This window comes from Hordeum vulgare, chromosome 3H (assembly GCF_904849725.1).
Source record: "Hordeum vulgare subsp. vulgare chromosome 3H, MorexV3_pseudomolecules_assembly, whole genome shotgun sequence".
Taxonomy (NCBI): Eukaryota; Viridiplantae; Streptophyta; class Magnoliopsida; order Poales; family Poaceae; genus Hordeum; species Hordeum vulgare.
Window position 1 is genome coordinate 573,307,216 of NC_058520.1, and position 10,301 is coordinate 573,317,516.

The 10,301-nt window shown below is 49.5% G+C and overlaps 2 protein-coding genes across 2 annotated transcripts; one reads left to right on the plus strand and one right to left on the minus strand.

Annotated features, from left to right (window-relative positions):
• The first annotated feature begins 2,743 nt into the window (after positions 1 to 2,743).
• Positions 2,744 to 4,844, plus strand: LOC123445228 (F-box/FBD/LRR-repeat protein At5g22700-like). The gene is made up of 3 exons (XM_045122189.1): positions 2,744 to 3,772; positions 3,861 to 4,004; positions 4,120 to 4,844. The coding sequence occupies exons 1-3, from the start codon at positions 2,759 to 2,761 to the stop codon at positions 4,522 to 4,524; spliced, it is 1,563 nt and encodes a 520-aa protein (XP_044978124.1). The 5' UTR covers positions 2,744 to 2,758; the 3' UTR covers positions 4,525 to 4,844.
• Positions 4,845 to 6,097: 1,253 nt separating this feature from the next.
• On the minus strand, positions 6,098 to 9,374 carry LOC123445229 (CBS domain-containing protein CBSX6). Its single transcript, XM_045122190.1, has 2 exons — positions 8,808 to 9,374; positions 6,098 to 7,176 (listed from the first exon to the last, which is right to left on the minus strand). Exons 1-2 carry the CDS (start codon positions 9,128 to 9,130, stop codon positions 6,306 to 6,308), a joined length of 1,194 nt encoding a protein of 397 aa, XP_044978125.1. The 5' UTR covers positions 9,131 to 9,374; the 3' UTR covers positions 6,098 to 6,305.
• Between the last annotated feature and the right edge of the window lie 927 nt (positions 9,375 to 10,301).

A 10,301-nucleotide genomic window follows, 5' to 3' on the forward strand; every position in this document is an offset into this window, starting at 1 on the left:
AGGGTTTCATACAATCCCGTAGGTCATTCCCTTTGTCCTTCGGTATGTTACTTGCCCGAGAGTCGATCGTCAGTATCCGCATACCTATTTCAATCTCGTTTACCGGCAAGTCTCTTTACTCGTTTCGTAATACAACATCCCGCAACTTACACTAAGTTACATTGCTTGCAAGGCTTGTGTGTGATGTTGTATTACCGAGTGGGCCCCAAGATACCTCTCCGTCACACAGAGTGACAAATCCCAGTCTCGATCCATAGTAACTCAACGAACACCTTCAGAGATACCTGTAGAGCATCTTTATAGTCACCCAGTTACGTTGCGACGTTTGATACACACAAAGCATTCCTCCGGTGTCAATGAGTTATATGATCTCATGGTCATAGGAACAAATACTTGACACGCAGAAAACAGTAGCAACAAAATGACACGATCAACATGCTACGTCTATTAGTTTGGGTCTAGTCCATCACGTGATTCTCCTAATGACGTGATCCAGTTATCAAGCAACAACACCTTGTACATAGTCAGAAGACCCTGACTATCTTTGATCAACTGGCTAGCCAACTAGAGGCCTGCTAGGGACAGTGTTTTGTCTATGTATCCACACATGTATATAAGTCTTCATTCAATACAATTATAGCACGGATAATAAACGATTATCTTGATACATGAATTATAATAATAACTATATTTATTATTGCCTCTAGGGCATAATCCCAACACAATTTTATTGCCCAACTCAGTGACACCGACATAAATCTGGTGGTACCGAGTTGCACTAAATGTGACAACTTTTGTATTCTCGATGAGACCGATATTAGAATCTCAGTGGTACCGATATGGTGACCTAGGACAGCTTCCAAATCTCGGTGAGACCGATTTCAAAACTCGGGAATTCTGATTCTTGAAATCGACAGACGAGAAAGTTGGTCACTGCTTTTCCATGGCACCAATGTGAAAGTTGGTGGTACCAAGATATTAGGGTTTGACATACGTTCTGTCTCTTGAAAAATCTGTAGGGACGAGTTGAAGTTGTTGGTGGCACCGATTTTGATGGTTAGGCTTTGGACAGAGAATATTGTGGGAGAATGACTGCGTATTTTTGGTGGCTATCTCTAAGCACTTGAGTAACCAATTCATCATAGATATCTCACCCCTTTTAATAGTATTGGCTTTCCTATGTACTCAAAAGTGATTTCTTACAAATATAAAATGCAGAGTCTTGTAGCTTGAAGCTTGGCCAATTCTATTTCTTTCCTTTCTTAGGGCTTCTCCACACAATCCTTAGCCAATCCTCTCTGTGGACTATACCTGAAATATACTAGGTAAAAATGTTAGTCCAAAAGACAATGTATGTTGTCATGAATTATCAAAATCACCAAGGAAGCATATGTGCTTTTAGTAACAGAGAGAAGAGAGAACATATCATGGATCATGGATGTTCGTAGCAAAAAATTAAAGAGATTGCAAGAGAGAGAGGGGGAGAGTAGAGAGAAACTATGTGATGTATCATTGCTAACTAGGATAAAACTGAAGTAAGAAAAGTGACCGCTCTTAGAATTAAGGGAATCAATGAAAGCACCTCAAATCCCCGGGTATAAAGTATCCCTCGTACTTTTTTTAGGGTTCACTTTTCTACTAAAAGCTTTGACCTGATTTAGATTACCCTTCTAAATTGTGGAAGATGTTTATTTTGCAACCCACCTTCTTATGTAACCGGATTTTGACGTATTTGACACTGGTTTTATCCTAGTCGGCGTTGCATGCTCATGAGAGCTAAAACGACGTGCCCTACGAACATAAGTACTCTTTAGTGATTTTCCGTGATGAGCACAAGGATGAAGACATATGGGGATAGTTTTAGCCGAAACCTTGAAGCATGTATCCTTTTCCTAAAAGAAACAAGAGAGAAGTCAACGGTACTCCGTATACTTGTTTTAGGATTCACTTTGCACCTAAAAACTTTTGACTTGATTTAGATTAAAATTACCTTATTGAGTTTTGAAAACCATTTATTTTTGCCATTCTCCTTCTCATATAACTGAATTTTGGTGTGTTTGACTCTGGATTTGTCCTAGTTGTGGGAGTCAAAACGTTGTGTTTCCGTGAACGTAATATGGCATTGTTGTGGAAGTCGGTTGCAAGGCGTAAGAGAGAGAAGAGAGAACATGTCCTCGATCATGTATGTTAGAGATTGAGAGGAGAGAAAATAGGCATGTGTCATTGCTGACTAGGATAAATCTAGAGTAAAAAAAGTGACAGTTTTTTAGGATTATAAGTGAAATATAAACCAAACCACCTCAAATCCTAGTAGGGTATAAAGTATAAAGCCTAAGAGCATGGTTAATAGTATAGCCAACTGCTGGGTATAAGCAGTTTTATAGCCCATCTTATAACTAGCTTGTACAATAGCTGACTGTAAAATAGTACTACTTTTATCATATATGGTCCACCTTTCATTTTCACAAAGCACCTAGGAACACGTTCACGAAGAGCCAACTTCCCTTTTCTCTCATCTCACTCAGCAAAATATAATATTTTAATTCTTACATCTTGCTGACTGTACCTTATTATACTTCTCTAAGACAAGTTGAGGGGCTAATTTGAATTTCTCTTGAGAAACAAAGCATTCTTTACCTCTTTCCTTTCCTTGGGCCGTGCCTGCCTCCACTCCACCGCACACATCACTACGCCCAGGAGAGAAACGCTGAAAGCCCAGGCCCTCACCCCCACCCCAACGCTTCCGCCGCCGGCGGCCATGGAGGCGGCCCTGGCGGAGTTCGAGTGCCTGGGGTCGCTCGGCCCCATAAATGCGGTGGCGAACGAGTTCCTGCGCGACCAGACCCCGCACAATGAGAACGAGGCGGAGCAGCAGCTCTACCGCCTGTTCCACCCCAACTCCTACGCCCTCCCCGTCGGCCCGCCCGTCTCCGCCGCCGCCAGCCTCTCCGCCCTGCCCCCCGACGACGACGTCGACCGCGTCAGCCGCCTCCCCGACCCCCTCCTCCGCGACGTCGTCTCCCGCCTCCCCGTCAAGGACGCCGCGCGCACCGCCGCGCTCTCCCGCCGCTGGCGCGGGGTCTGGCGCTCCACGCCGCTCGTCCTCCACGACGCCGACCTCCTCCCCGACACCTCCGCCGTGTCCCGCGTCCTCGACGCGCACCCGGGCCCCTTCCGCTGCGTCCACCTCACCAGCACCCGCGTGGAGGGCGAGGGCTTCCGCGGCCTGCTCGCGCGCTGGCTCCGGCTCCTCGCCGCCAAGGCCATCCAGGAGCTCGTCCTCATCAACTGCCGCTGGCCGCTCGACTACGTCCTCCCCGCTGGCCTCCTGGGCCTGACCACCCTCACCCGCCTCTACCTCGGCATGTGGAGGTTCCCCGACACGGCCGGCCTCCCGCGCGCCACCTGCTTCCGCAACCTCCGTGACCTCGGCCTCTCCAACGTCCTCGTGGAGAGAAGGGACCTGGACTTCATCCTCGACAGGAGCCCCGTGCTGGAGACGCTCTGCGTCCAGGGCAATGTGCTCAAGCTTCGCATCCGGCTCGTCAGCCAGAGCCTCCGGTGCGTGCAGATCATCGGGTGTTTCATCGAAGAGATCTTCGTGTTGGACGCCCCAAATCTGGAGCGTTTCATCTATTCCGATGCTTGGCACCCTGTTGGCAACTGCACCACCACGATCAAGATCGGCCATGCCCCCAAGCTGCACCTGTTGGGATACTTGGCGTTGGACCCACGAAAGCATGTTCTAGATGTGGGCAACACCATCATCAAGGTTCAGTCCTACACGACACGAGCAATGTAAATTTGACATCTTTCTTCTCTTAATTGGTTGCATTATCAATTTGTGATTGCAATTGCAGGCTGGGATAGGGATGAGCCCAAGCACCATGCTACAAGGTGTGAAAATCCTTGCTTTGGAGGTGCGTTTCGCAGTCCACAACGATGTCAAGATGATCCCCAATGTCCTCAGATGCTTTCCGAATGTTGAGACGCTTCACATCATGGTAAGGCCGACGCTTCTTTTGGCATACGTCTGCACCATCGCGTGCTAGCATTCGTGTTGCTAATTGCTATCAATAGATGATGAACTGCATATGCTCTTGTTTATCGAATTTTCAGTCTGGAAAAGATGATCAATCCACTGGCAAGATCAACCTGAAGTTCTGGCACAAGTCCGGTACCATAGAATGCATACGGTCGCGCATCAAACTGCTGGTTGTCCGGGATTTCAAAGGGGGTCGAAGCGAGATGACCTTCCTCAAATTCTTCCTTCAGAGTGCGTTGGTGCTGGAGGAGGTGGTGATTCTGTTGCCCGATGATCCGACGGATCATATGTATCGCAAGGTGGTGTCCCTGAGGCACATCGAACGGGCCAGTGAAGGGTCTGTACTGTGGGCAAGCCAGTCTGTTCCTCAAGGCTTCCTTCGGAGCATCGAGAGAGCATCCGATTTCTCCCTCGGCGACCCTTTTGCCAACTACTGTCGCATTGCGTTGCATCGCCTCGACTATCATCACGAGGAGTAAGTTTGCTCTGGAAGCTGTTAGTGTTCTGTTGCTGCAGTGCGTACACCAAGGGTAGACAACCGTTAAGAGATGTGTTTTCAGTGCCTGAAGATTCGCCCCGCCTATTGTCTGTGTTAGCCTGATTAGCTTCAGTCTTGAAGTTAGCAGTATCATTGTCGATGCACATGGACGACTACCATTCTGTTGCAGCCACTCTTCTACTGGTTGGCAATTACCGAATTACGTGTCTGCGATTTCATGTGATTTCGCTAGCTAGGCTGTGATATGATGAGAGCGGTGTTACACTGCATGGTTTTTGGCTAAAAATATGTTTATTGCAATTGTGACAATGGTGTTATCGTTGCTTTGCTTTTTGTCTTGTGCGTTGTGCTTTGTTTGTGTGTATGTTTCCTTCATGCTGGTTGGCACTTACAGACCGCCGTGTCTACGTTTCATTTGATCTAGCTGTGATTGGATGACAGTGGTGTTATATTGCACGATTTTGGCTAAAAGATGTTTATTGTGACAATGGTGTTACATTGTATTTTTGGCTAACAAATGTTTATTGTGACACCTTATCTTTGATCGAATTTCCTCATGCTGTGGCAGCGTTGATTTGCTTTATAATTTGTGGGTGTGCGTTGTGCTGTGCTGTGTATTGCCTGTTCACGAGTAATTCTGGCTATAGATGGGGTGTTTCTTCTCGCAAAATAAAAGGACGGGGTATTGCTTGGGTGGTTCACAGTTGCAGAAACAGAATTGAAGCAGATGTGTGCGCCGGTAATCGACGGTTTTGACATTTTTGAATGTGTTTGCTGTTTGCAAGGTTTGAATGTGTTTGGCAGCTTAGCGGTCGTTAGGGTTTGGTTTGATTTTTGTATAAGTTGGCTATTACAGAGCACTGTATCTGTGTTTCATGTGATTTCATTAGTGAACCCTGAAACAACACCATTGTGAAGCAATTGCATAATTGGACACACCCAAAAGCAGGTTCTACTAATAACCTGATGGAGCACAATTGTGAGCCACCCCATTGATATCTCCAGGAATATGATAGACAGAATGGACAGGATGTGAAGATCTTCTGTAAGAAATTGGTGAGGGGATATCGCATTCTGAGATCCCTGCTGGCTGCAGCCTTGGGTAGCGTCAGGTTCTGAGTGAGAAATGTGGCCTGCCTGCTGGAGCTGAAGCCTGAGTGCTTGACCTGCAGCCAGTAGCAGAGCAGAGCAGAGGCTTCACCAACAAGAGGAGATGCAGTGGTTGCCGGAGATGCCTGTAGCGTGATCTGAGCTGTAGCGTTTTCATGTGCGTTGTCCTGTGTGTCCTGTGTGTGTGTGTGTGTGTGTGTGTGTGTTTTCTTCATGCTGTAGAGCTGTAGTGCCTCTTCAGTCTTCACCCAGTAATTCTGGGATTTTCTTCTGTTACTGAAACGGGCACAACATGCATTATTTTCACAGTTATTACAGAGACAGAACGGAAGTAGACGTCTATGATCGCTTTGCCGTGCCGGTAATCGAGGTCCATCATGTCCCAGTTGAGCACACATTTTTTCCTTTTGAGAAGAAGAAGAAGAAGCTGAGCATATACAGTATGATCGATCAATGGACTCCCAGGCATATGCCCGGTCTGCCTTATTATAGAACCAGCAACAACGAATGCACATCCAAACAATATACGAACTCATACAGTCTCACGCGCAGACACCCCCTAAACAAAGTTCTCAACCCTGGACAACCACCAAACTAACCGCGAATTGTAGTACACGCGCCACCCGACCGCGGTCAGGATGTTGACGCCAGTTAAGCGCCGTTTCTGGTCACGGCGGCGAAGATGTCCGTGTAGCCCACCACGCCGACGAGGACGTCCTCCTCCTCAGCCTCCGCGTCGGTCACCCACACATGTGTCGCCCGGTGCGACAGCATCTGCGCCATGACGGCCGCGAGCGAGCTCGTGCTCCGGCACATCAGCGGCGAGCTCCGGCCACGGTACATGCTCCGCACCTGGTTCGCCTGGCTGTTCAGGAACCCGATGTTCCTGCTGCTGAACTTCTTAAGCAGCCTGGGAGAGCGCCCAGGCTCGGCCTCCTCCGACAGCAACGAGCTGATGGAAGGCACGGGGAAGGCGGAGATCGGGGTCGACCCGTTCTCGTCGGCTCCGATGACAAACTGCCCCGCCGACAGGTTCGCCAGCGCCCACGCTGCCGCCACGTAGTCGCACTTCCACAGCTTGTAGGCCGAGATGTCCCCGATGATCTTGCGGACCCCGTCCGGCGTCGTCTCAACCACGGCCACGCCGCACGGGTCCCCAGGGATCTTCTGGATCGCCTCCATGGCTGGTGCGGATGCCTCGACGTGGCAGTAGTGCGGGTTGATGGCTCCGAGGGTACAGATTGGAGACAGTGGGATGGGCGCGAGGGCGCCGAGGCACCCGATCAGGAACCGGAGGATGTCTTCTCTTGACAGACAGCAAAACCTCTCTGCGCAACTGATAAATGGGGACAACTGCATGTTGCTGCTGCCGGCTGAGCTTGGGGATCCCGATTCCGAGTTCTTCATCCATTTCCCGTTGTAAAGCATCGAAAACCGCTTGGTGATGCCTGTCCAGGAGCCGTTCTTGCGGACAAGGAAGCGCTTCACTCCATTCCTCATCAACTCCAGGGCGTCGATCAACCTTGCAAGACAATCAAACTTGGCTGAATAACAAAATACATATGTCAAACATCACACTTGAGAAAAAAAATGACTTCTTTGAAAGGCGAAGGACTGAAAAAGCAGAGCAGTGTGATGGGTAGACATATCATCCAGCTCAGACTGTTATGTCCTATTGAACTTTTTATTTGCGGGCAACTATTATGTCATCCCTAAGAATGTGACATTGGCTCACTACTTGGTGTTCTCAAATCATTTCAGGACATGATTGGACTGCTTTGCATGTGTCATGTATTGCTCAGTTTATTTAAACTATTGTCTTGACTCATGAATCCCTTAAAAGCCAGCACAGCTTCCACATGGATTGCTTCCTTCCTGATTGTGACGTTACATTGCCAAATGGAATCATGTTCCCACTTTGTTTCTCTTATGACAACACAATCAGAAGGACGAGATCTACACCATGTGAAAGCCATCTGGCCTGTTTAAGTTTGGAAATGAACCGGCGATACTTCACGATACTGGAAGATAGCATAAAATAGAAGCTAAATTGCAGAATGATCAGTGTACTCTATGAACTGAGAAAATAAAGAATAGCCACAAATACTGATAGGTGAAAACTGTGAAAATCTATCAAAACTATGCTATTGGTAATGGTTATGAGTTACAGTTTTTCAGTCTCGAGGAGTTATGTGATGGTCTTTTAAGTTGTCGTCAGCAAATGATCCCCAAATGGGCAACTAAAATGGTGGTTTAATGAAGAAAGTATGACCAGTTGTGGCATTTCTTTGGAAACCGAAGAAAGAAAAGACTCTGCACACAGGGATACAGTATCTTAAAGTTGAGGAGTGGATTTGTGACTAAGGCTGGCTACCCATGATCCCACAAAACAATATCTAGATTGCTACTTCATTTCATATGGAAGTTTCATCCAGCTCTTTTCATGGAGAGGAATGGAATTCAGTGACTCAGAACAAGACATTTCTAGCCAACTCTCAAGCATCATCAGTCGTAAGCTCAACCAAACAAAGTATGAATTGAGCTTTGTTTTAAAAGCACACAGTTTACCTTTCCAGTTTTACCCAAGCATGTCAGGCTCCAACGATCACGCCCTACCAACTATGCTTTCTTCTGAAAGAGATTGTGTTAAACACAACCACCATCTCAGTTTCAGTATCCAGTGAACACAGGTTTAGACAACTTCAATCAGCAGTAAACACTTCCTGATTTGCACCAACAAAAGCAGCACCATCGAAGGGTGACTTAGCCACAAAGGCACAAAACCCCAGTGATCTCTCACGGATTCAGAAAGACCTAAAAAAAACAATTTTGTACTGCCCGCAGATTTGTCCGGAGGTCAAGCTGGTAGGAACATGCGTAAAAGACAAAGATCACCAACCAGAACCGCATTAGAAAACAGAGGTTTGCGCATCAGCATTCAGCTGTAGTGAAGCAATCCCAGCAGGCAGGGACAGATCCGAGGAGCTGAGCACGAGTCAACAGCCACGATGCATAGACTGAATTACCACTGCATACGACTAAGAGGCCGCAAACGAGTGATGCCTAAAGACTTGGAGATTAGGTGGGATTCCTGACGGGACGGGCGGGGACACGACGGCGGCGAGAAGGGAGGGGACTGGAGGGAGAGCTGACCTGGTGCCGGGATCGACCTCCCGGAGCAGGTCCTGGTTGGGCTGGACGACCTCGCCGACGGCGGCGCGCATAGCCCGGTCGCCGGCGCCGGCGCCGGCGAGGAAGGCGGCGATGTCGACGGCGGAGATCATGCCGAGGAACCGGGCGCCGGAGGGCGGCTCGTCGGGGGCGGCCCGCGCGCGCCAGACGGGCACGGCGCCCTCGGGGCTGCCGGCGATGGCCCGCGCGGCGTCGTCGAGCGTGTCGGCGTCGCTCAGCTCGGCGATCTCGGGCTTGCCGACGGTGAGGTCGCCGACGACGTGGTGGTAGAAGACGGCGGCCATGGGTGGGCCGGGGGGGCGCGGGTTATAAGAGCGAGTGGAGGAGGAGCAGGTGGAGGAAGAGCCTGGAGGGGGCCAGGCGGAGGCCGGCAGCTGGGGAGGAGGAGGGGGAGGGGGAGGGGATGGCGGCGGAGGAGTCACCGGCGGCGCGGGTGCGGTGGTCGCCGGCCATGTCGGACGGAGGGAAAGCCCATTAAGAGCACGGGGAGCAGATGGAAGATTCAAGCCGGGTGATGCGAGGGAGGGGATATGCGACGCGATGCAGTGCGGGGTGGGGTTAAATCGGTTCCGCGTCCGGCTTTGAGATTCGTGGTGGTGGGCTAATGGATCTTCGTTTGTGATTTAACGTATTTATTATTATCTGCTATGTACTCCATTCGTTCCTAAATATAAGTATTTTTAATTATATTTAAATATAAACTATCTATGAAGTAAAATAAAATAAATTTATGTTTTAAAATATGTCTATATGCATTCGTATGTATTTCCTTCGTCCTGTAATAAAAAAATGTAAGTTGTTTTAGCTTGCAAAACGTCTTATATTGTGATATAGGTCCTGTTTGGATTCTAGGGTTAGAGTTAGATTGGGTTAGAGTTGAGCTATCTAACCCTCAAAAATCCAAACAGGTAGGGTTAGATTGCGTTAGATGCATCTAACCCACTCAAGAGGTGCTTTTTGGGGTTAGACTTAGGTGGTGACCAGAAAAAAGAAAAAAAAATCACATCCTACCGCACCAGATCCCTCCCACCAACCCCCCGTCCCTCCCGTCGTCCCTCCCTCCTCACCGTCCCAGCCGCCGGCCGCCGCGCCCTGCCGCGGCCCGCCCCGCCCCGCCCCAGCCGGCTGCAACCCCGCCCCGCCCCTCCCCGCCCGGTCCCGCCGGCTGCAGCCCCGCCCCGTCCCGCCGGCTGCCGCGCCGCGCCCCGCCTAGCCCCGCCGGCTGCAGCACCCGCAGGTATGTATGTGTGCGTGTGTGTGTGTGTGTCTCTTTTGACGTTTTTTTTTGCTGAATTTTTTTGCCTCTGATAGTGTTCGTGTGACCCAGTTGCAATGGACGAAGAAGACTTTGATTCGTGGAGTTCGCAGCCGTCCGCAAGCGGCCCAGCTACCCGTGCCGGTCTCGACCTCAACTCTCAAGCTTCGGCGTCGGAGGGGTTCCCGGGGCTTGGGATG

Excerpts from the sequence above, each read along its gene's own strand:
- LOC123445229 (XM_045122190.1), bottom strand. The coding sequence starts at position 9,130 with ATGGCCGCCGTCTTCTACCACCACGTCGTCGGCGACCTCACCGTCGGC. Across the intron at positions 7,177-8,807 it reads GAGGTCGATCCCGGCACCAG|GTTGATCGACGCCCTGGAGT; the intron begins GTCAGCTCTCCC and ends TTGTCTTGCAAG.
- LOC123445228 (XM_045122189.1), top strand. The coding sequence starts at position 2,759 with ATGGAGGCGGCCCTGGCGGAGTTCGAGTGCCTGGGGTCGCTCGGCCCC. Across the intron at positions 3,773-3,860 it reads TGGGCAACACCATCATCAAG|GCTGGGATAGGGATGAGCCC; the intron begins GTTCAGTCCTAC and ends TTGCAATTGCAG. Across the intron at positions 4,005-4,119 it reads TTGAGACGCTTCACATCATG|TCTGGAAAAGATGATCAATC; the intron begins GTAAGGCCGACG and ends TCGAATTTTCAG.